Source organism: Acinonyx jubatus, chromosome B2 (genome assembly GCF_027475565.1).
Source record: "Acinonyx jubatus isolate Ajub_Pintada_27869175 chromosome B2, VMU_Ajub_asm_v1.0, whole genome shotgun sequence".
NCBI classification, from domain to species: domain Eukaryota; kingdom Metazoa; phylum Chordata; class Mammalia; order Carnivora; family Felidae; genus Acinonyx; species Acinonyx jubatus.
The window spans coordinates 126,807,779-126,833,532 of NC_069385.1; the positions used below are offsets into that span (position 1 = coordinate 126,807,779).

The 25,754-nt window shown below is 37.5% G+C and overlaps 1 protein-coding gene across 29 annotated transcripts in view; it reads left to right on the top strand.

The window, feature by feature from the left end:
* FARS2 (phenylalanyl-tRNA synthetase 2, mitochondrial) overlaps positions 1-25,754 on the top strand; it is a 553,641-nt gene that overhangs the window by 176,343 nt on the left and 351,544 nt on the right. For 27 of the 29 annotated variants that reach the window (XR_008298705.1, XM_053223101.1, XM_053223100.1 and 24 more), the window contains 2 exons: positions 1,176-1,335; positions 24,331-24,462. Coding sequence is in view for 28 of the 29 variants with exons in the window: in XM_053223101.1 (XP_053079076.1) it covers positions 1,176-1,335; positions 24,331-24,462 (292 nt within the window). In the remaining variant the exon portion in view is untranslated. The remainder of the gene's footprint in view (positions 1-1,175; positions 1,336-24,330; positions 24,463-25,754) is intronic. The other 2 variants (XM_053223110.1, XM_053223119.1) reach the window with 1 other exon arrangement.

Genomic DNA, 25,754 nt, shown 5'->3' on the forward strand with positions numbered 1-25,754 from the left:
ATGTTTTAGTAGAAATATGAGGAGGTTTGGTTCTAATTATTCACCCCAATGTTACTAGAAACAGCAGTTGACTCAGTTTTTTAAATTAAAACATTAAAAAAAATTATTTCATGGGACATTAGGTGGAAAGAATAATAGATTCATTTGCTCAGTTCTCCATCTTTAGTCCTCTCCTAGCTGAAGATCTATTTTGTTAAAGATGGGGACACTTTATTTTGTGGTAAAGCAGCTTATGACTAATAATAGCTGTGATTAATAATGATGATTGTCTCGTATGGTTTGCCTCCCTTCTTGTCTGTAACTTTATTTTTTTCCTTGGGTCCTGAGAACAAACTGAGGGTTGATAGGGAGTGGGGGAGAGGGGAAAGTGGGTGATGGGCATTGAGGAGGGCTTTTGTTGGGATGAGCACTGGGTGTTGTATGGAAACCAATTTGTCAATAAATTATAATAAAAAATAATGTTGATTGTGATGATAATCACATTTTTTTTTAGGCATCGCAATGTGCCAGGTACTCTATGCTTTTCATGTATTATTTTAATTATCACAAAGTATCTTAATTTAGTATTATTATTTCTACTTCACAAATCATTACCCAAGATTTCTTTACCATAACACTTGCCTGTGTTTACCTGGATAGTAAATGGCAAAATTATGTCCTGGGTTTTGGTGATAACAAGGTTAAGCAAAGCCCGGCATACTTCCTGACTTCATGAGCATTACAGAATTTAATTTTTGGATTATACTTTCTTACCTAGTCTCAGGTCACACTGTAAGGACACTGTAGGATGTAGGGATATAATTTTAGAGTCTGAAAACCTGATTCAGTGGTATTTGTATTAGCACTGAGGATAATGTCTGTTTTGAGGAAATGACTATAAATTAAGCCAAACTGAAATGAAGAGATGAGAAAAGATCATAACAGTGTTTTTTAATTCCCTAAAGACTCTCTATAACATGTGGCATAGTGCTTTGTTCAGAGTTGGTACCAAATGAATGTTAATTCCAGTATGTTGATTGGCTAGAAGACTTAATGGATTTTATTCTCATATTATGTTCTTTTCATGTAGACTGACCAGGATACTGTTTTTTATTTATTTATTTATTTATTTATTTATTTATTTATTTATTTATTTATTTATTTATTTTACTTATCTTATTCCTCTTGATTTGCAGTTATTTACTGGCATAAAGGATGGAGAAAGCCTGCAGCTCTTTGAACAGAGTTCTCGTTCTGCCTGTAAACAGGAGACACATACCATGGAGGCCACAAAGCTCGTTGAATTTGACCTTAAGCAAACGCTTGCCAGGCTTGTGACACATCTTTTTGGAGATGGTAGGTACTCATCTGCCTTTGTCTTCTGGGAGCTTAAATATTTAACAATTACCATCTTTCTGAAATCATTAAGGCTAGTTGTGTTGGGGTGCCTGGTCAGCTTCGTCTGTAGAGCATGTGAGTCTTAATTTCAGGGTCATAAGTTTAAGACCCACGTTGGACATGGAGTCTGCTTTAAAAAAAAAGAAAAAAAGGCTAGTTGTGTTTAGATTTTTTGGTCTAAGTTGTGGCTTAGTGGTTCTGGTCCTCAGTGAAGTAGAACTTACAGATTTGCTGGTTCATTTCACTTGTGGAGCCAGAGGACATGAAAATAGAATTAGCTTGAGAAGGAAAAATGATTACAACCTTTGATAAGAATGAGAATGGATTAAGATCAGTGCAGAGAAAGTGTATAGGTTGATTAGTGTTATTCTTTTACCATACTATCATTAGGTCAGACTTGGATTGATGGGGCAAGATTCTCAACCATGTGAGTGGGCCCAGTGGAAAATTTTGTATGTTGACATACAGATTACTACTATCAATAGCAAACAGGTTAACAGTGAATGTCCTGGAGGAAGAACAGTCTTTTTAAGACCTGGATTCTCACTTCAGTCCTTGCTCTCCGTTATATCTCCAGGATAACCTTTTGTCTGTGATGCCCCCAATCCCTCTCACTATTTCTGATTTACTTGAGATATTATTTTGCTTATTTTTAGAAAGATGTAAAAAGAAGGTTAGGGGAATTTAAAAATTTTTGACCTGTATTTGAAAAGATGTTTAGAAGACAGAAGCCTAGCATGGTTAGGATTCTGTTTTATTCTCCTACTATTCTTTTTTTAAATTTATTTTTATTTTTTATTTTTGAAAATTTACATCCAAATTAGTTAGCATATAGTGAAACAATGATTTCAGGAGTACATTCCTTAATGCCCCTTACCCATTTAGCCCATCCCCCCTCCCATAACCCTTCCAGCAACCCTCAGTTTGTTCTCCATATTTATGAGTCTCTTCTGTTTTGTCCCCCTCCCAGTTTTTATATTATTTTTGTTTCCCTTCCCTTATGTTCATCTGTTTTGTCTCTTAAAGGCCTCATAGGGGTGAAGTCATATGATTTTTGTCTTTCTCTGGCTGACTAATTTCACTTAGCATAATACCCTCCAGGTTTATCCACGTAGTTGCAAATGGCAAGATTTCATTCTTTTTGATTGCCGAGTAATACTCCATTGTATATATACCACATTTTCTTTATCCATCCATTCATCCATTGATGGACATTTGGACTCTTTCCATACTTTGGCTATTGTTGATAGTGCTGCTATAACCATGGGGGTGCATGTGTCCCTTTGAAACAGCACACCAGTATCCTGTGAATAAATGCCTAGTAGTGCAATTGCTGGGTCGTAGGGTTGTTCTATTTTTAGCTTTTTGAGGACCCTCCATACTTTTTTCCAGAGTGGCTGCACCAGCTTGTATTGCCGCCAACAATGCAAAAGTGATCCTCTTTCTCCACATCCTCGCTAACATCTGTTGTTGCCTGAGTTGTTAATGTTAGCCATTCTGACAGGTGTGAGGTGGTATCTCATTGTGGTTTTGATTTGTATTTCCCTCATGATGAGTGACGTTGAGTATTTTTTCATGTGTTGGTTCGCCATCCGGATGTCTTCCTTGGAGAAGTGTCTATTCATGTCTTTTGCCCATTTCTTCACTGGATTATTTGATTTTTGGGTGTTTAGTTTGATAAGTTCTTTATAGATTTTGGCTACTCACCATTTATCTGATATGTCATTTGCAAATATCTTCTCCCATTCTGTCGGTTGCCTTTTAGTTTTGCTGATTGTTTCCTTTGCTGCGCGGAAGCTTTTTATTTTGATGAGGTCCCAGTAGTTCATTTTTGCTTTTGTTTCTCTTGCCTCCAGAAACGTGTTGAGTAAGAAGTTGCTGCGGGCAAGATCAAAGAGGTTTTTGCCTGATTTCTCCTCGAGGATTTTGATGGCTTCCTGTCTTACGTTTAGGTCTTTCATCCATTTTGAGTTCATTTTTGTGTGTGTGTGGTGTAAGAAAGTGGTCCAAGTTCATTCTTCTGCATGTCGCTGTCCAGTTTTTCCCAGCATCACTTGCTGAAGAGACTGTCTTTATTCCATTGGATATTCTTTCCTGCTTTGTCAAAGATGAGTTGGCCATATGTTTGTGGGTCCATTTCTGGGTTCTCTATTCTGTTCCATTGATCTGAGTGTCTGTTCTTGTGCCAGTACCATACTGTCTTGATGATTATAGCTTTGTAGTATAGCTTGAAGTCTGGGATTGTGATGCCTTCTGCTTTGGTTTTCTTTTTCAAGATTGCTTTGGCTATTTGGGGTCTTTTCTGATTCCATACAAATTTTAGGATTATTTGTTCTAGCTCTGTGAAGAATGCTGGTATTACTTTGATAGGGATTGCACTGAATATGTAGATTGCTTTGGGTAGTATTGACATTTTAACAATATTTGTTCTTTCTATCCAGGAGCATGGAATCTTTTTCCATTTTTTTGTGTCTTCTTCAATTTCTTTCATAAGCTTTCTATAGTTTTCAGTGTATAGATTTTTCACCTCTTTGGTTAGGTTTATTCCTAGGTGTTTTATGGTTTTTTGTGTAACTGTAAATGGGATCGATTCCTTGATTTCTCTTTCTGTTGCTTCATTCTTGGTGAATAAGAATGCAATGGATTTCTGTGCATTGATTTTATATCCCGCAACTTTGCTGAATTCATGAATCAGTTCTAGGAGTTTTTTGGTGGAATCTTTTGGGTTTTCCATATAGAGTATCATGTCATCTGTGAAGAGTGAAAGTTTGACCTCCTCCTGGCCAGTTTGGATGCCTTTTATTTCTTTGTGTTGTCTGATTCCAGAGGCTAAGACTTCCAATACTATGTTGAATAACAGTGGCGCGAGTGGACATCCCTGTCTTGTTCCTGACCTTAGGGGGCTCAGTTTTTTCCCACTGAGGATGATATTAGCATTATTCTCCTACTATTCCTACAAAATTTTAAGGAACAGCTTTATTGAGTTATAATTGATATAAAATAAACTATACATGTTTAAAGTATACAGGCTAAGTTGACATACAGTAAAGTAAACATATTTACACACTCTCATCAATTTTGACGTATGTATATACTCATGAAACCACCATCACAGTCGAGGTAATGAACATGTTCATCACTCCCAAATTTTCCTTCTGTACCTTGGTAATCTCTCCTTCTTGCCCTTCCTTACATTTCCTCACCCTAGGTAATCATTTTTCTACTTTCTGTCACTATTGATTAATTTATACCTTCTAGATTTTTATAAATGGAATGCTATGATGTGTACCCTGTTTTTTTCCCCCCTCTTTTTGGCCTGGCTTGTTTCAGTTACCATAATTATTTTAAGATCATCCATGGTGGAGTGTATATTAATAGTTCATTTTTTTTTTTTTATGTAGCAGTATTCCATTCAATAGTTTATTTATTCATCTACTCATTGATTGAGATTTGGATCATTTCCAGTGTTTTGCCATTATAGGTAAAGCTCTATGCAAAAGCTTTGTATATTCATGTACAAGTCTTTGTAAGGATGTATGCTTTTATTTTGCTTTGGTAAAAGCAGTGGAATGGCTACATCACGTGGTAGTTGTCTTCTAACTTTCTAGGAAGCCACTAAACTATTCTCTGATGTGGTTGTACCATTTTATATTCCTTCCAATAGTGTATGAAACTTCCAGTTGCTCTGTGTCTTCAATGATAGTTGATGTGGTCAATCGTTTTAATTTTAGACATTATAATAAGAGTACAGTGGCATGTCAAGTAAGCATTCAGCATATATAAGGAGGTCCTCCAAATAAATAAGCAAAAGTCAACCTAAGGGAGAAATGGGTGAACATTTCGTGAAGGTGACAAATGGTGTAGCGAGAATGACAAATGAACACATGAAAAGACGTTCACCCTTATTAGTACCAAAGAAAAGCAAATGAAAACCACCAGTTGTTTATTGTCATTTTTCATGTGTAAAACCTAAAAGTCTAACATTTGTAAGTGTTTGCAATGACATAGAAAAACAGATTGTAATACAAAGTGCACACCTTATGTGGGAGTCTTAGTTACCATTCCCCCAGCTGGAACTTGAGTGCTCCCTTACGACTTTTAATTGACCTCTATGTTTTTGCACCTCAAGATTTCCCTACCTATGTGCGAGTTCAAATTATATTTATAGAGATTCTTGTTATAATTCATTAAGCCTCTGCTGCCCTATTTTAGCAAGGTTTGTTAGAATATCTCAACTGCTGGATGCCTAGTTCATGTAATATTTAAGAAACCACTAAATAATCCTATATATTCTTCATATATATATGTATTTTTAAAAAGAGAACATCAACTTCATGCTAATGTCTTTTTCTAGGAGGTGAAAAATCATATAGGGAGGAGGTACAAACCAGGCTTCCAAGTGTGTTCATAATGTTTCATTCAAATTAAAAAGATATGAAGTTAAATATGACAAAATGTTTTGATTTCATAAAACTGAATGGTGGGTACATGGATATTTGCTATTTTCTATTTCTGTTGCTTGCTATGCAATATTTTGTATTTAAATAAAATAATGTAGTAGTGAAACAAGTTTCAGAGTGAGATTGTTGATAGGAAAATCCTATTATAGCCAGCTTCTCTTTACTTCCATGATAAAATAAAGGACTTGTGACATTTTTAGCAGTAATATTATCTATTTAACACTGGAACGCAGGAGAGATGGACTGTGTTGTTTAGGCCATTTTCTAGGCAAGTTAGGGTAGAAGGGATTGTAGTATTTGAGGGAGATCATAATCCTTCTCTAGTCGCTTTACAAAAAGGTTCATGATCATCTGACTTTTCCCATTGTCAAACTATGGAAAGAATCGTTTTTAGGACCCTCTTTATTTGTGCCTTGTGACACATTTATCTCATCAAAGGATTTGCTGTTGGTGAGGTTCAGAAACTGCCTCCTGGTTAGATAACTGAGTGGTTCTAAACAGGCAGGTAGCCTCCTTTCTTAAATGCCAGTATTTGTGTTTCTCCTACTTTGTTATTTTTTATTCTTGTCTTCCCCCCTCACCTTGTTTAGGCCTCCCAGCCCCTTCACCCTTCAACTGGGTAATTCTTATTTATCCTCTAGTGTCTACTCATGTGGCCTCCGACCAGGAAGCTTTCTGGTGCACAGGCTGAGTCCCGAAGCAGACGCTCTTCTGTGTGCTCATCTAAACTCTCTTTGGGGCTGGGTTTTTATTTTTCTGAGCAGGGTGGACTCTTGGATTTCCAGCACATTTCAGGCATCACAGTTCTAAATAAGTTAGACATAATCTCTGCTTTCATGGAGGCATGAATCTTGACCCCTCTCACAGGGAAATGCAAAGTGTCATGACAGCACATAGGAAAGAGACCTCCCCTGAGATTGAGCATGTGCTCCAGGAGAGCTTCCTGGTTGGAGGACATCAGGGCTGACTCTAGTCATTGAGAGTAAGCAGATAGTGGTTATGGCACTAAGGCATGAAAAATGCACAAGAAAGGAAGAAAAATGGTTAACCGAGAAATCTCATGTCCACCGAGAAATGGTAGTGTGCAGAAAAATTAAACTTAAGTTCTCTTTCATCCACTTTAAAATCTTAAACAGGTCATTTAGTGCTTTAGGCTCCAGTCTTCTAATTCTTAAAAGCCAACATAATACTTGTTTCCCATGAGAATAGAATAAAATAACATATGTGAAAGGTGCCTTGTAAGAAGAAAATGTTAAATAAATGTGTAAATATGAAAAATAATGAAGGACTAAGGAAAGGGAGAAAAATTAAAACAAGGCAGTAAAAACAGGGATTTTTTATGAGGAAATATTATACAATCAAAGAACAGTAGTTATGGTTGATTTGTCTTTATTTTGTCTAATGAAATGAGATGTGATTTTATACCAGACTGACATAACAGTCGTATTGGGGTTGATGGAAGCCTTAATGTCCTCTCTGAACACCAGCAAATATTTTAAAAAGAAAAAAAAAATGTTCTAGACCCTCCGTAGATTATAAAACCTTCCCAGGGACCTTGGAACTTTGCATCCAGTGCCGGATTTCCTTTATGTTTTTATTTTTAATATTTGTATTTGAATGCCACTCAAAATTGTGCTTTGAGGCAAAAGTTTCCAGGTAGCAATTTTCCTCATAAAAAACCACTTCTGAAGTGTACGACTTTTCTGAATATTAAAATAAGAATATTAACTTTTGAAACAGCAGTGAAGTTGTTACTTCTCTATTTCAGGCAAACATTTTCTTTATTTTTAAAAACCTATTGGCCTTGACTTTTAGGTTTTAGATTTCATTACAGATCAGAGGTACTGTTTTATAAATCTTCAAATTTACTTTTTGTTTATAAGACTGAGTTCGCAGAGTTGTGGAATGGCATTGAAGTAAAAAATCCACCTGCTTGGAGAATATATGTTGTTCAGTGCACTAAAGTCTATCTGATAAAAGCCTTTTATTTTTTCTTTCCTTCCAGCTATGAGATCATTTTTAACCCCATTCACCCAGTAGCCAAATACCCTGAAAATCCTTAAAGATGCATCTTACCTAGCCCCGGTGTATCTTTGCCATGCATATTGCCAAGGGAGCCGTCTCTGGGAGTGAGCTTGTCCCCAGGTGTGTTTGTATGAGTATAACATCTGCTAAGATTCTTCTCAGGGTAGATGTTAAGCAGGGTGGGAAGGTGAGCCAAATCCAGACCCATTTTATGAACTACAAGGGCGAGGGGGTATGTATAAGAGAAAACAGGTGCTGTGTGCTCTCCTGGTGTTCACACTGAATCTTAACTACTCCCTCAAGACTCTTGGCTGTTTCTTCTGCACTCTGAACAGAAGTGCCATGTTATTACACTGGGCATTTCAGAGGGTCATTTAATTTTTTGGGGGGAGGTCTGCTAGTTTCTGAAAAATACCTTGGTAAACCATACAGGTACAAACAACCTGGGTGTCATTTAGATTACTAATAGTTTTAATTATGATAAGTGACAGTGATAGAGATAATAATTAACAGTGTCAAATGCTGCACAAGGATCTTTTTGTTTTGACCCACATCTATGATTATAATCTCTGTTCTTTTTAGACAAGGGAACCTAGACACAGAGAAATGCAGTACCATAAAGTTCACATAGTTGGAAATGTTTTGAGCCTGGGTTTTAGCCTAATCAGCCTGACTTCCAAGCCCATGTTAGAGGTAGGCTCTTTTGAAAAGATAATATTTCTGAGACTGTGAATATTTCTGAGCCTTACTCTGGCTCTTATTGCTAGCTCAGGGTAGAGCCCTATTTGCCACATCAGACTCAGTTCCATTATAGACACCAAAGATCATTTAAAAACTTCAAATTCCATCTTTCTTTAATTAGTTAATGAGTAGTTACTACCTTGGCGCCCCTCAGAATTATTTAGTGACTTTTTATGTTTGTGCTTATGGTCTAAGCTTGCGTTCCCCCTTTTTTGATGTTGTTATTAATATCATATTCCTTTGTTCTTGAAAAGCAAAATTAAAAATTAGAACATACTGTTTCCTTGTGGTAATTTGTTGTTATTACAGCTGCTTTAGTTCAGGTTTTTTTCCCCCTGCCTCTCCAAAGCAGTTTATTATTTTCTGTTAACATTTCAATTGTGCCAGCATCCTAAGGCTAAGAGAGGTTTCCAGTTTAGAATTAGAAAGGAATAAAATAACCCTTTAGATTATTTTCATGCTTGTGGCCTTTGCTGTCATTTTAAACATTTCTAAATTGTTTCTCCAATATTTTGTATCCTATTTGGCCAATCATTTCTTTCAGAGCAGCTAAGGTGGGGGTTTAGGATAACTAACGTTTTAGTTTTACCCTCTGTTCCATAGGATTTACAGGCCTTCTTTGGTACAGTCTTGCTAAACATTGGATTTTCCCTTTAGAAACCATTGGACTGTAGCACAAGTTAGATTAACTAGTCTGAAGAAGAAACAGATTGTGTCCTTTGCTGTTGACTAGATATGTTGCCGTGGGCAAGTAATTTCTCTTATCTTTTGTTTAAGATAAAAAAGACCTGTGATGGTCATTGAGATACATGTCTTAGGATCCCCTCCAAGGATCCTCCTGATGAGAGTGCAGATGGCCTCCAGCTGTCAGCTCCTTTGGGGACTGCCTCAGCTTATAGGCAGACTTGTTGCCCCAGGAGATGCCTTTCCCAGGGCTGCCCACATCCAAAGACTGGTTGTGGCAGAAATAAAAAGGCCCAGCATTTTGACCCACTACCCCACTATCCCACTATAGGGCAGTCTTGATGGGCTAAGCACCAGAGCTATGTAAGGCTTTGTTGGGCCTGACTGCAGCTCATTGACTTCTTCTGTTCCAACCTGTTGCCACCTTCTTCTTCCATAGGTATTGATACCCCCAAAATAACCTGCTTGTCAACCCAACGTACATGTTGTCCCATCCAACCAAAATATCCTAGGGCTCTGTATCGTGTATGTTGACTTAGTCAAGAGTGAAGTCACTTGTAATGGTAATGAGGATACCATATCTTTCATATCTTTTCACATTTTTCTCTATCCATGAATCCCTGTTAATATAACTGAAGTGAAAGCGATTGAGAATAGTAATTAGGTTTATAGTGGTTAGTTCTACTTTGTTCCTAAAATTGAATCAAATTAAAATATTAAAAAAAAAATAATGTTTATTTATTCTTGAGAGAGAGACAGAGAGACAGAGAGACAGAGCACGAGTGGGGAAGGGGCAGAGAGAGAGGGAGACACAGAATCCAAAGCGGGGCTTTAGGCTCTGAGCTGTCAGCACAGAGCCCAATGTGGGGCGCGAAATCACAGGCTGTGAGATCATGACCTTTCTCACTGAGCATAATTATCTTGAGATACTTCCATGTTTCAGCATGTATTAATGCTTCATTCTTTTTTACTGCTGAATTGTGTTATATTGTACAGACAGCTCACAATATGTTTATCCATCTAGGTGGATGGACATTTGGGGTGTTTCTAGGTTTTGACTGTTACAAATAAAGCTGCTATAAATATTTGTGTTTAGCTCTTTGTTCTTGTTCTTTTTTAAAATGTTTATTTATTTATTTTGAGTGGGAGAGGGGCAGAGAAAGAGAGGGAGAGAGAGAATCCCAAGCAGACCCCGCGCTGTTCGCAAAGACCCCAGTGCGGGGCTCGATCTCATGATGTGAGATCATGACCCACGCTGAAATTAATAGTTGGCTGTTTAACTGACTGAGCCACCCAGGTTTAGGTCTTTGTATGGGCATATATTTTTATTTCTCCTGTGTAAATATGTAGGAATGGAATGGCTGAATAGGAGGTGTACATTTAACTCTAGAAGAGACTGCCAAACTATTTTTCAAAGTGGTTGAACCATTTTTTATTTCTGTTAGTAGTATATGATAGAAGTTGCTCCCCATCTTTGGCAATGCTAGGTATGGTTAGTCATTTTAATTTTAGCCATTCTAATAGGTATATAGTCATACTTGATTGTGATTTTAATTTGCATTTTCTTAATGACTACTGGCGCTGAGCATCATGTGTTGATTTGCTATCCATTTATGTATTCTTGGGTGAAGTTTCCAAACCTTTTTCCCATTAAAATTTTTTAAATTGATTTTCAAAGCTTCTTTATGTATTCTGCAGACAAGTCTTTTATCAGATATGTGATTTGAAGATACCCGCCCCCCCCATTCTGTGCTTGTCTTTTCATTCTCTTAACAGTGACCCTCAAAGAACAGAGGTTCTTAATTTTAATGAAATTTAATTATTTTTTTTCTTTTATGGAATATGTTTTTCATGTAGTTTCTGAGAAATCTTAACTAACCCAAGGTCATAAAGATTTTTCTACTCTGTTTTCTTCTAGAGGTTTTATACTTTTTGGTTTTATTTTTAGGCTTGTCATTATTTTGAAAAATTTTACATATGGTATGAGCTATGGATTATATATTTTTTGCATATGGATATCCAGCACCATTTGTTGAAGTAATCATGCCTTCCTACCTTTATCTAAAATCAATTGACTGTATATGTTTGGATCTATTTCTGGATTCTATATTCTGTTCCATTCATCTATGATTGTCTATCTTGATTCAATGTTACACTTTTTTCATTATAGTAGCTTCATCATAAGCCTTGAATTTAACCTTCCAACTTTGTTCTTCTTGTTCAAAGTTGTTTTTTTCTTTAATTTTTAATGTTATTTATTTATTTTTGAGAGACAGAGTGCAAGCAGAGGAGGGGCAGAGAGAGAGGGAGATGCAGAATCTGACGCAGTCCCCAGGCTTTGAGCTGTCAGCACAGAGCCTGTTGTGGGGTTCGAACTCATGAACTGCAAGATCATGCCCTGAGCTGAAGTTGGACACTTAATGAATCACTCAGGCACCCCTCAAAGTTGTTTTAATGAGATTATTTGCATCAATGTGATTATCTGTGTGGTTGAGTTTAAATGATCATTTTGCTATTTGTTTTCTATTTGTCACATTTGTTCTTGGTTCTTTATTTTTTTCAGCTTTGCTTTCTTTGGATTAATTGTAGATTTTTTACTATTTCATTTTATCTGTTTTGTTTGACTTAGTAGCTATAACTTTTTGTGTTATTCTAGCAATTACTTTATGGTTGATAATATATACCTTTAAGTTTGCATAGTCTATCTTCAAGTGATATTATACTACTCATGTATAGTATAAAACCCTTGCAACAGTAGACTTTCATTTCTCCCTTTCTGGACTTTGTGCTATTGTTGTTAATGTATTTTACTTATATCGGTGTTATCAACTGCTAAATACATTGTGGTTATTTTTGTTTAAACAGTTGATTAGCTTTTAAGGATAGTTAAAGAAAAAAAGAAAAAAAAGTCTTATATTAACCCAGCTAGTTACAGTGTGCATTGCTCCTTCTCTAGTTTCTACCTGGTATCATTTTCCTTCAGCTTGAAGGACTGTCATTAATATATTTCATAGTCTCGATCTGCTAGCAGTGAATTCCTTCAGCTTTTGTCTGTCTGAAAAAGTGTCTACCTTGTCTTTGTTTTTGAGATATTGTCATTGAATAAAGGATTCTAGATTGACAGTTTTTTTGTTTTAGTTCTTTAAAAATATTGTTTCTCTCTTATGTGTGTTTCTTGTAAGAGATCTGTTGTGATTTTTGCTTTTGCCTTTGTTCTTCTATATATAATGTGTCTTCTCTTTGTTTTTGAAATTTTTTCTTTGTCATTAGATTTAAGCAATGTGGTTATGATTTGCATAGCTGTAGTTTTCTTTAAATTTTTTTGTGCCTGAGTTGGTTGAGCTGGGATTGATGGGTTTATATTTTTCGTCCACTTTGAGAAATGTTGGTAAATCTTATTCTTCGTATTTTCTCTATCACTTTCTTCCTTTGTGGACTCCAATAACATCTATATTTGGCCACTTTAAACTTTTTCAGAATTCATTGGTGTTCTTTTCACTTTTCTTTCTATTTTGTTCCTTTTTTTCTCCTTCTGTGTTTCCTTTTGGATACTTTCCATTGCTTTATCTTCAAGTTCACCAATTATTTTTTTCTGCAATATCTAATCTGCTGTGAATTCCAGCCAGTGTTCCTTTCTTATTCACCCCATTCATTTGTTTCAGTGAGTGCCTTCTTTTGTATTTTCTTTGTCTCTACTTAACATTTTCAGGCTTTCCTGGAACTTATTGAATATATTGAATACTACTATCATACATACTTTAATATTTTTTTTCTGCTACTTCTATAGTCTGTGTCATTTGTTGATGAATTGCTATTTATTTTTCCTACTGTTTTCTTCTTTTTTGCATAATAATTTTCTAGAAAATGCCAGGCATTGTTAATTTTACCTTGTAATGCTTTCAGTATTTTTGTATTCCTCATAGTATTCCTGAAGTTTGTTCTGAGATTACTTACAAATACCTTAATGCTTTTTGTTCTTCCTGTTAAATCTTGTTACACAGGGTCCAGGTTAGTTTTTTTCCCACAACCAACATAAGACCCTTCTTAGTACTGTAACTGATAACCCATTGATTATTGTTTTCCACTTGGCTGTTGGGAATTGGCAGTATTCTTGGTACTTGGAGTTCCCAGCATTATTCCCTCTAATGTTTTTGTGTTATTTGTTCCCTGGCCTTGTGTAGATTTAAGTACTGATACTATTCAATTTAATACTAAAATTGTGGGGTTTTTTTCAGATCTTTAGAGTTCTGTATGCAGCCCTCTTCTCTCCCCTCTGTTCAATGAATTCTACTTAACCCTGACTTGTACAGATTCCCACTCTGTCTCCTTAGCTTGGGAAGTCTTCTGGGCTCTTTCTGTGTTCTTCTCTCCAAGGACAGTATTAGGGCTCCCCTCTCACTGATCAGTGTCCTTGGTTACCTGATGTCCAATGTTTTACGTGGCATTGGTTTTTATTTGTTTTTAGTTTTTCATGTGGAAAGGTAAAACTGATTTATCATTATTCCACCTTGTCCAGACATGGAGATCATTCTTTTTCATTTGACACTTTGACTTCTCCTTTTAGATATATATATTCTTTGACTTATGATGGGTTTACATCCTGATAAGCTCATTGTTAGTTGAAAATATCCTAAGTAGAATATGCATTTAATTCACTTACCCTGCCAAACATCATAGCGTAGCCTCACCTACTTTAAATGTGTTCAGAACACTTACATTAGCCTACAGTTGGGCAAAATCAGCTAGCACAAAGCCTATCTGATAAAAAAAAGTCTTGAGTATCTCATGTAATTTGTTGAATACTGTAATGAAGGCGAAACACAGAATGGTGTACATGTACAGAATGGTTGGAAGTGTGTGGGCTGTTACCCTTGTGATCACATGGCTGACTGGGAGCTGTGGCTTGTTGCTGCCACTGCCCAGTAGCACCAGAGCCTGGGAAAAGATCGAACTTCAAAATTCAAAGTACAGTGTCTAGTGAACGCATGTCGTTTTCAGTCTGTGGTAAAGTCAAAAAATCATAAGTCAAGGACTGTCTGTACTTTCTTCTCCATTTTTTCTTTTACACCTCACTGTCTTCATCTTTCTTTTTTTAAATTTTTCTTATTCCTCACTCATCACTTAATCTGTTTTTCTTTGGCTTCTTTTCTGTTGCTGCTTACTATTTGTGACAGGAATTCTTTGAATCAGGACTGGTGTTTTGCTTCTCAAAGCAAAATTTGATAGGGAGATAGATAAAATCTTACAGTTGCATTGTTTAGATCTGGTTTACAAAAAGATTGCCTTATGATTTTTTTTTAGAACAAATCTGTAAATTGTGCTTTATTGTATTCCTTGGGATATCTGAAACATACTTGTTTTAATTTTTTTTACTGTTTATTTATTTTTGAGAGCGAGGCAGAGAGACAGAGCTTGAGCAGGAGAGGGGCAGAGAGAGGAGACACAGAACCTGAAGCAGTCTCCAGGTTCTGAGCTGTCAGCACAGAGGCCAACACAGGGCTTGAACTAAAAATAGAACTACCCTACAACCCAGCAATTGCACTACTAGGCATTTATCCACGGGATACAGGTGTGCTGTTTCGAAGGGACACCTGCACCCCCATGTTTATAGCAGCACTATCAACAATAGCCAAAGTATGGAAAGAGCCCAAATGTCCATCAATGGATGAATGGATAAAGAAAATGTGGTATATATATATACCATGGAGTATTACTCAGCAATCAAAAAGAATGAAATCTTGCCATTTGCAACTATGTGGATAGACCTGGAGGGTATTATGCTAAGTGAAATTAGTCAGTTGGAGAAAGACAAAAATCATATGACTTCACTCCTATGAGGCCTTTAAGAGACAAAACAGATGAACATAAGGGAAGGGAAACAAAAACAATATAAAAACAGGGAGGGGGACAAAACAGAAGAGACTCATAAATATGGAGAACAAACTGAGGGTTACTAGAGGGGTTGTGGGAGGGGGGATGGGCTAATGGGTAAGGGGCATTAAGGAATGTACTCCTGAAAATCATTGTTTCACTATATGCTAACTAATTTGGATGTAAATTTTAAAAATTAAAAAATAAAATAAAAATAAAAATAAGATTTTAGGTTGCTTTAGAAAATTAATTTCATCTGGAGTGAATTCTTGTTTGATGGTTGGTTTTGTTAGCCGGCTTACTTAGCATTAGACTTATTCATGTAGTTTGGAATTTTCGTTTACAGGTTCATATTCAGTGGAGCATTTTTGTTTTCATTTTTTTCCTTTTCTCTCTTTTCCTCCCTCCTGTTCTTTCCTGCTTTGCTTGTTTCTCCCCTATGTGTCTTTGCAGTTGGTTCCACCTAGCTGTCTAGGCTTAAAATCCAGAACAGACTGATAGGGATCTGTTCGATTTACTGTCCAGCTCTGATTTAAGGGATATGGAAGCTCCAAGACGTATGGCTAGGATCTCTCAGGCTACAGCTCTTTAGAGCTCTTGCCCCAGGCTGGATTTGGTGAGTTTTTGTCACCCTTCTTTTATGAGCTTGGAGCGTATTCCATTCTTGCAACTGACTTTAAGCTTGTAGCTTCCCTCAGATCCTGAACCAGTAGTACATCATCCTGCTGACACGAAGTCTTGGCACCTCTTCCTGAGTATGGACCCTGAGCCCAGAAGCACTGTGCTTTCTCCTCTCTCACTGTGTTCCATTTCTGTTCTGTTTCTAGCCTATGGAGGTATTTCTCTTATCTTTGAATGTAGACTATACCTTTTTGGTTTTCTCTTTGTTATCATACCTGTCATAATGTGTTAGAAAAACAAGGAGTCTCTGATGTCATCTTGGTCTTATAAAGCCACTTTGTGTGGAAAGCCAAGTTAGTGTAGTTTTTCATTATCTGTTCCAGTGGAGGGCAGCATAGGGCTTTATTGTCTGGCACCTGGTTTTGAATTCTGATCTTGACATTTACTGTGTAAACTGAGATAAGATATGTAAGCTGTTGTAACCACAGTTCCTTCATCTATAAGATGTGGACAGTAGGAGTCATTGAGCAGTGTTTGTATCAGTGCAAAGATTAAAGAGGGCATGCAAAGTGTTCAGCATAGCGCCACATTAAATGAATAGCAAATGTTGATTACCTTAAGAATGCAACTTGGAAAAATTTTTTTCATGTTTTTATAAGAAGATGAAAGATATTTTATATTATGGTCTGAATTTCAATGACATTCAATTCAAAAATCACTCATTTGGTATTTAGGTTCTTTACATACTTTTTCTTACTGAATTGTTACCAGAACTCTGTGAGGTAAGTATTCTTATTTTAAACAAAATTGAGGCAGTGAGAGGGTAAGGAACTTGCTAAATGGTGGAGCTGGGATTTGATCCTAGATCTATGATTGCTCTTTCCATACATTATGACTGGCCTACCTACGTCTTCTTTGATCAGATTTGTTGGGGTGGAGTGTTAGGCTTCTGTCTATAAGGTTTGTGTGCCATCCTGTGGGAATGGTTGGCAAGGAAGATTGAGGACCAGCCTGTTGCTGTGGCTCACCCCAGGCCAGGTTGTTGTTACACTGTCTCCTTTGCTCCCTACATAGCCCAAGAGCAGTCAGTTATCCTAGTGACTCTGACCTCATGGCCAGGTTTGGAATGAGGTGCCATTAATTTGTGCTGTACTCCATTTCTCACCCCATTGTGAGGTAGAGAGATGATAGTATCATTTTAAGATCCAAGCCCTAATCAAAAGGATTCCTGTGTATAGCAGTTTATGGCAAGAGCCTGAAACAACACTTACCACCCCAGTCTTTCCACCAGGCAGAAGACTGTGATAAACAGAAGACTGTGATAATAGATATGTGATCAGTTACACTATCACCGTTGGTGGTAGAAAATGCTAGCCTTTTCTTTTTCCCCTATTACTTTGTATACGTCTTAGTAGAGGGCATCATTGTGGCTGAAATAGTGCTGATAGCTTCTGCTATGTGCTATGGAGGTTCCACACGAGAGTATTATATTATCCTCTTTCCCTCTCCAAGAGGGAAAAGGTAGTCTTTAATGTTAACTTTGTAGTTGGAATGATTTTATTCCTCTTAGCTGTCTGCAGTCCTGGATTCAAGAGTATGCGGCTGTGTGAACATAATAGGATATATATGGCATGCTAAAGAGTCACATTGATGGCATTGCCAGGTTTGTAAGGTCCTAGGTGGGGAATTAATGGTAAGTTGTGAATGACTTTGTTCTGCTTGTGGGATGGGTTTTGGAAATGGAATCAATTTCATATTCCCACATGGATGCTTCAAGCCTTACCTGTGCTTCCTCTTCCTCATTACTGCCAGCCATGTGGTTATTTGGTCCAGAGCATACTCTTTTCCTTTGCTAGGGTGAGACATGATATGCAAACAGACAACAAGGGCAAGGAACTCAGTAGGAACCTGGGAATCTTGTCCATGGTGTCCAGCTTCTGCACTGGCTACATGAGAGCTGCTCAGGGGGGTCAGCCTGGGTGGTCTTGTCTCAGTACACCCAGCAGATACCTGAATGTTCAGCCTGGACAGGAGTTCCAGGTTGTACTAATTAGTTGTGTGGCCTTGGTGCCCTTGAAAAGTATTGAGCTGATGGGAGTGCAAAATTGTTACAACTCTTGTAGAGGGCAATATTAAAACTATAAAACCATTTACTTTGTCCAACAGAGTAGGTTGGTGTAGCACTATTGTTCATAGCAGAATAATGGATATAGTTCAAGTATAGGGGTCTTCTTACATAAATGTAGCATAGCTACTTGCTGGAACACTGTGAAGGAGCAGGGAAAGGAATGAGGAGGTTGGTGCCTCCAGAACATATCATTAAGTGATAAAAGCATGGTGTAGAATAATGTGCAAGAATGCTGTCTTTTATATAAAAAAGGAAGGAAAATAGAGGTACATGTCCATATTTGCTTACATCTGGTGATGAAAAGGAAACCCTAGTAGTTCACCCATAAGGATTCAGGAGGAGGGGATAGGACAGGGACAAGGATGCAGTGAGACTTTAACTGATGACATATTTTTCCCCAGGTTTATTGACATATAATTGATATACAGTGTTGTATTAGTATAAGGTATACAACATAATGACTTGATGTGTGTATATATTGTGAAGTGATTACCACAATAAATTAGCTAACATCAGTCACCTCAGATAATTACAAAACTTTTGTTCCTTGTGATGTCACTGATGCTTTGTTACATAGTAAAATATATCCTCTTACAGTATATTGATTTTGAACCCTGTGAACATATTACCTATTAAAATGACTTTTTAAAGAAAGCTATTAGAATAGAGCAATATTGAGAAACCTGGAAAAATGCCTGTATGCCACTTGCTGTATATTCAGTTTAAAGAGCTGTGGGTCTTTAATTCAATTAAATGGAAACAGAAAAAGATGGAATTGTCAGGTACCTTTGACATGGCGTCCGGATAATTTCCCTAGTTAGATGGTAATCATCTACGATGATCATAGTTTTTCTAAGAATTTATTTTTAGCCTTTCACCCTTTTTCTGCCTACCTCACTTTCCTTCCTGATGCCTGCTATATCCTGTGCAGAAAGTGTGAATAGCCACCCTGGTATCAGAGCACTGCATTCTGTTTCCCTGCTACCAGCCGAGGAAAAACCTGTTGAAAAATTAATGCCCAGTAGCAGTTATTAATTGCGTATTTGTATAGTCAATTTAAACAATTATCTGCTTCAGTGGAGGGTAGCCATGGTAAGATATATAAAATCACTGGTACATGCTCTAGTTTGGGCCATCAACCTTTTAAAATCTGGATTCTCACACCTCTGGGAGGTGGTTCTGATAGCAAAGTCTCATCTTTAAATATACAGGGTATGGATGAGAAACAGGAAGAATCCCTCAGTGAGCCAATAAGTCAGGGCAATTAAACATGTTGTAGGAGATCTGTGGTGAAGGTGGGTTGGGGGGTGAGGTGGAATGACACCTATTTAATATTTACAACATGTCACCGTGGTTAGGCACTGCAACACTGCATAGGAGACAGGGCTTGGTGGGAGGAGACCCTCATACTGGCCCCCTTCATTGTATCCCTGATCGGTTTTCCAAGGGTCCAGCAGTCGCGAAGCTGGTACACAGAGCAGATGACATGCAGTGCTGCCTTTCCATGTCCCTGGTTCCCCGTGGCAGGTAGGGGCAGGTCATATCTCACCAGAGTTGGGAGAATTAGATTTCTAGCTACATGCATTTGGGCTCACGTCACTATGCCGAAGGAATTTTCACTAATCATTTCTGCAGTCCCATTTGAGGGGATGCTTTTAGACTTTGGGCGGTCTTCATTCTTGAACAAAGCCGGCATCCTCATTTAGGAGAAAAGGCAGAGTGAGTGCCCAGATCTCCAAAAGGGATCTCTCTGTCTTTGAGAAAACCTGGGCTCCTACATATTAGTTCTTTACTCATGACCACTCTTGAAATAGATGTCGTTACACACAGTGGGGAGAAGAGGCATCTGGGGCTCAGAGAGATTAATTAACCTGCCCACTGTTTCACAGAAATAGGTAGAAATCTGAGACTCAAATCATATTTTGTTTATTCTAAGGTATTCTTTCTTTTATTTGACTCTCAGCTCAAAAGTATGGTATGTAATTTTTGACAGTTGCTCCAGTCTCACAGAGTTCTAAGGCAATTTTTAAAAAGCTCTGAGCTTCATTTATAAATATGGTTTAGTGAATTGTGGTCCAAACCAAGCAACCAACCAACTAAGCAAAAAAAAAAAAAAACAAAAAAAAAACAACAAAGGTAAGAAAAATATTTGCAATTATTTTCCATTAGATATATAATACATGTGTGCATAATTTCTTCTGTCATCCCAAGAAGAGATTGGTCTAATGCATAATTAATCCATAAGATTTGGACATGTTTACAAAACGTTTTTCTCCATTAATATGTAACACAAAATATATAGGTTTTCGTGGATTTTTTTTCTGACTCCTGATACATGGGCATGTGAAATAAGCCATACTCTGTAAGTTTTTAGCCAGTTATTCAGTACCACATCTTTTAATATAAGCTGTATTTCCAGATGCTTTTTCAACCCAATATTATAATCCTGACTATAATTTTTTCTTTTTTTTTAAAATGTTTATTTATTTTGAGAAGGATAGTGTGTGGGACAGGCAGAGAGAGAGGGAAAGGGAGAGAATCCCTAGTGCGGAATCTGATGTGGGGCTCAAACTCATGAATTGCGAGATCATGACCTGAGCCAAAACCACAAGTTGGATGCTTGACCGACTGAGCCATGTAGGCACCCCAACCTTATTATAATTTTGAGGTTATGGGGAGAAAACAAGAAGAAGGTGTATTTTTAAATGATTCCACTATGAGTGGTTGAAAAACAAAAAAGTACTGTTAATGTGTCAATATAATTGGAATTTAAATTGTTAGAATATATAAAAGGGAGCGCCTGGGTGACTCAGTCAGTTAAGCTTCCAACTTTGGCTCGGGTTATGATCTCATAGTTTGTGAAATTTGAGCCCCACATTGGGCTTTGTGCTGCCAGCGCAGAGCCTGCTTTGGATCTTCTGTCTCCCTCTCTCTCTGCTCCCCCTTTAGAAATAAACGTTTAATATATAATAATATATTATTAATATATATATTAATATATAATTTGGGATATAATATATGCCAAAACACCATATTCTTGTATGTATATATATATATATATACAAGAATATGGTGTTTTGGCAAAAATTACACATTAAATAATAGAATTTACTTTCAAATAAGGACCATTTTTGTTTGAAGGTTTTCAAAACTGGGGTTTCATAGATTTTGGCTTTTGCCTGTTGATGTGAAAGAAGTAGAATTTAAACTGAGGTCTTTAAAGTAATGGAACAAAGGGGGTAAATGGTTTATGGATTTGGCATTCTTTGCATGATCATATAGATTCAGAAAGGAAACTTTTAACAGGATCTGAGGAGTTGAAAAGGATTAAAAATGCTCTAGGTCCATTGGACATAACTTTTGCCAATCTATGTTTTCTGTCTTAGTTTCTGTGATACTGTTATCAATGGATTCTGCTCCACAAATGATTAATATTAATCATCTTCATGTATTCTGAAGAACTTTGGCCAGCTTCCCTGCCTTTTCTGCTTTGCCAGGTGTGGTTTTCAGAGTGGAGTGATTACTGTGGTTGCTCCTGACGGACACCTGTAGGATGACTGAGCAAGAAGAAACCCAGAGCCAGGGTGACTGAAGTCATCAACAAAAAAAGAGCAAGGGTTGATACAACCAACATGTGGACATTTTATCTTAAGAATTTATTCAACACTAAAAAAATTTCAATCCACGGTTGTAATTTTTTTTACTTCTAGAAGTGGCCAAAGCCCTTCAGTAACAGCAGGTTCCTAGACAAGGGGTGAGATCCTTACATCACTTTTCAGTTCAGTCTTTGTGCTCTGTTGACACCACTCATACCAACAGCTCAGAGGGTGTGTGTAGAGTCCTGTCTATGCAGGCTGAGCTTCCCATAGACATTATGCAGTAGGGATTTAGTCTGGGCTTCATAAAAACTGATAATAGAATTACTTGAATCAACATTTGTGATTGTTTTCAGGGCTCAGTAATGTCTTATATATTCTTTCTCTCTGACCGGGGGGTGGGGAATGTAAGGTTTTATAGGTGTGAGCTATAAAGCTATATAAACTAAATTCTATGCATTTAGCTTGTCCAAAGGAATAAAGTAAGGACACACAAGAAAAATTAATTTGTGTAGACCTCACCTAACTTTGCTTCAGGTGATGTTTAAACTGTGTAATGGTTGAATCATGTTAACCCTGAGTTCTCATCTTGCTTTTGGTAAAATTCAATTCAAGCCATGTAAACAAAATTTGTTTTTCTAAGTTGTTTTCACTAGGTGATTTGTGCTTATCTGTCAGGAGTTACAAAAAAAGAATGATAAAAATTGTTTCTCTGCTCGTCTGTCTGCACTCGGTTATATATCCCAGTGCTTCACACGTCTCTGTTTGCCAGTGGGACTGCGTCTGCAGCTTTTCAGTAAAAGTGTGGTAGGGGATTGTTGGTCCCAAAGCTGGACAAACACACAGGTATACCGGTACCTTCTTCTGAGAACATAGTGGCGAATAAACACCTGCTCTGCATGTAGGAGCTTCCATCCAGAGAAGTCTGAACTACGCAGGGGACCTGAGGACACTTCTCCAGTGGCCTGCAACAGGATCAGCTTTTTTTCCTGGTTAGAAAAACCATTGGTGAAATCTGCTCAGTGATAAGAAGGAAGGAACTGTTGATAGGTGCAACATGGGTGAATCTTAAAATCATTCTTCTGAGTGCAAGAAGCCATATGAAAAAAAAAGTACATGATATATGATTCCATTGTTATAAAATTCTAGGAAAGGCAAACTATTTTGTAGGGACAGAAAGGAGATCTTCAGTTGCCTGGGGACATGTGGGGTGAAGACAAGAGGTAAGGGGCAACAGGCAGAGGGGTAGGATTACAAAAGGGCACTAGGAAACTTTTGGGGGTGATGCACATGTTCATTATATTGATCGTGGTGACAGTTTCATAGATGTAGACATTGTCAACATATGTCAAATTGTGCACTATATATATGTGCAGTGTAACATTTGTCTATTATACTATGTGTATAGCAAGAGCGAGGAATATTGTGTTACTGGTGTAACAGAAATCATTTGTCACTTGCTGTAGACATCAGGTAGATAGGAAAATAAAGGCAACTAAAACAAAACATAAAAGAAAAGCCTACTTTGCCCTTTGTTGTCTGGGGCATAGGGAAGGTCCCCATGTTTCATAATTCTGTCCCCATCTGCTTTTTGATTCTTGAAATATCTTTTATTGATGGGCAGGGAATTATATTTTAATTGTCAAGAGCGGGAGTTTTGGAGTTGGGAAGGCCTAGAGTTGGCCTAGTCATCTGCTAGCTGTGTGCCTTTGGGCAGACACTTGACCTTTCCGATAGTTTGTTTTCCCTACATGTGAAGCGGGATGACAGAGGCATAGTAAGTCCTCAATAAATGGAGGCAGTTTTTGTTATTGCTTTTATTCATTTCACATTCTGATTTCCACAAGGTTTAAAATACAGATAGTCTTGAGTGTGAAAAGACAGTGTTTTCAGTTCATAGGAGGTCATGTTACTGTGGAGAAATGGAATCAGAAACGTTGCTTAGAGAAGAGAAAGATCATTACACGAAGGGAAGGGAGCCTAGGCAGGAGACCATAGATGATTTGCACGATGCCCACTTTTCTGTTTTCCTCATGGTGGCCATTTAGCTACCAGATGACCTTCTCATCTGGTTTTTCTGGTGTAGTGACTTCTGCTCTTTGCGGGGTTTAATTCTTTAGTCTTTTCTTTTGTTAATTAATAATGTCATTGTTTATGAGTGCCATGTTCATGATTGCTTATTGAAAAATTTATTCTGGCATTTAGCCTGTACTTGTTTGTTTAGATGTATGAATATTTGTACTCCTCTGTAGGAATAAATGTTTTGACTTTGTAGATGTTTTGCTTAAATTTAGCTGAGAGATCTTATTTAACTTTTTATTAGTTCTTATAAACTTAATTAAAAAAATTAATATGTATACTTATGGAAATAAAAGTTGATTAGTTTATCCAAAATTGGTCATACTGTTGATAAGTAAGTTTTCAGGATATATAGTAAAACGTTTTTTTCTTTACCTCTGAAAAGATATCATTTTCACTTATAGAACTAGACGAATTACCTGCTTTCCCCTGATCTTGACCTAATTTTTTTCCCTCTGCCAGGTGTTTGCAGGGATTTGACAAGTGATTGATTTGGTTTTAGAGGGTCCTGGAACTGCACAAAGTGTTTTTCGTATTGGAAAAGACATGCCCAGTTTTTCACAAGTTTTAAGATTTATTGCCTCCCCCTAACATGCTGGAAATGAGTTTGTTTCCTATTTATTTTACTCAGAATGTAGTAATTGTTGTCATTAGCTGAAGGGCAGGCTTGATCATAAGGAAGGATAGACTTTTAACACTATCTTTTAACACTTTTAACACTATCTGTTTTTATTTGGCATCTTTGCAGGACTGGACATTAGGTGGGTAGACTGCTACTTCCCTTTTACTCATCCTTCCTTCGAGATGGAGATCAACTTCCACGGAGAATGGCTAGAAGTTCTTGGCTGTGGGGTGATGGAACAGCAACTAGTAAATTCAGGTAGAAAAGAATCCAACATTTTTTTGTAGGCTCTCTTGAAAAAGACTCTCTCTCCTTTCACTTCATTTGCATACTTATTTTCATATGCATTTATATGCCCCTGTAGGGGTAGCCTCACAATCTCTGTCTCCTCCTGTTGCCCCCGTACTTGTCCCTTAACGCTCCATACTTAACTCTGGAAGAACTTCGTTTCTCACATTTTGCACAGACTTTTTGTTTCTGGAGATCTTCCTTGTTAGCACTTAAGTATTGGATTTGTACTTCATAATTTCGTATTTGTTGATATGTTGCTTTGCAGTTGCCTCTAAGCATTTGATGCATACCACATGAGTCCAGTTTGCCTTCCAAACTGTTTAAGAACAAGGCCACTATATAATACTTTTTTGTTCTTATTTCATTTATAAGTAAGTTATATCTGTGGATACAGCTCTTCTCTGCAGGACCATTGCTTAATAAAAATGATTATTTCTAAACTTAATTTCAGAGCTGTTTTTTTTAAATCACTATATGAACGTAATTAAAAAATATTTTTTCAGAGTATAAATCCTCCATGAGAAGTTGGTGGGATTGGGCATTTGAGCAGGAACTCTGTGTAAGTAGTTGAGGGGAACTGATGAAGATTGCACTCTGCCCCTCTCCCCTTCCTGTAGTAGGGCATTTACTCTGTGGCCTTGGAGGGCAGTGGCTCTGGTTCAGGTTTGGTCACAGGGCCTCGGGCAGCAGAATGGAGAAGAGCAGGCCCTCTTGGTGGCTAAGAAATGTAGAGAGACCATGGGTAAGGTCATGGGGTTAGAGAATAAGGATGGTGTGAGACAGAAGAGATGAGGTGGCAGTCAAGTGCAAGATTTGTGGTAATCCGGCTTGGGAGACTGGAGGCCTAGCCTTCCCTTCTTACTCCCAGGTAACCTTTGTCTGCAGGGGCCTGGACTTAGCTCACAGATTCCTCTCCTTTCTGCCAAGGAAGGCTTGGGGGAAAGCCCAGAACAGTGCCAAATGCTTCTTGGATAGTTTTCAATAATTTGAAGAGCTGACCTAGAGAAGGACAGAGAGGTCGCATGTTAAGGGCTATGTATAAAAGTTGTGAGGCTTGGGCCTGGGTGTCTGTCTGTCTTAGGTTTTCTGTCAGTTGACAGCTGTGTGTCTTCAGGCAAGTTGCTTAAACCCCTGTGAGTCTTAGTTTTCTCATAATTAAAATGGGCACAATGATACCTTGCTCAAAGTTTCATTATGAGCATTCATCAAGGTGATGTATGTAACGTGCTTATTAGCACTGGGTCTGGCATGCTGACTAA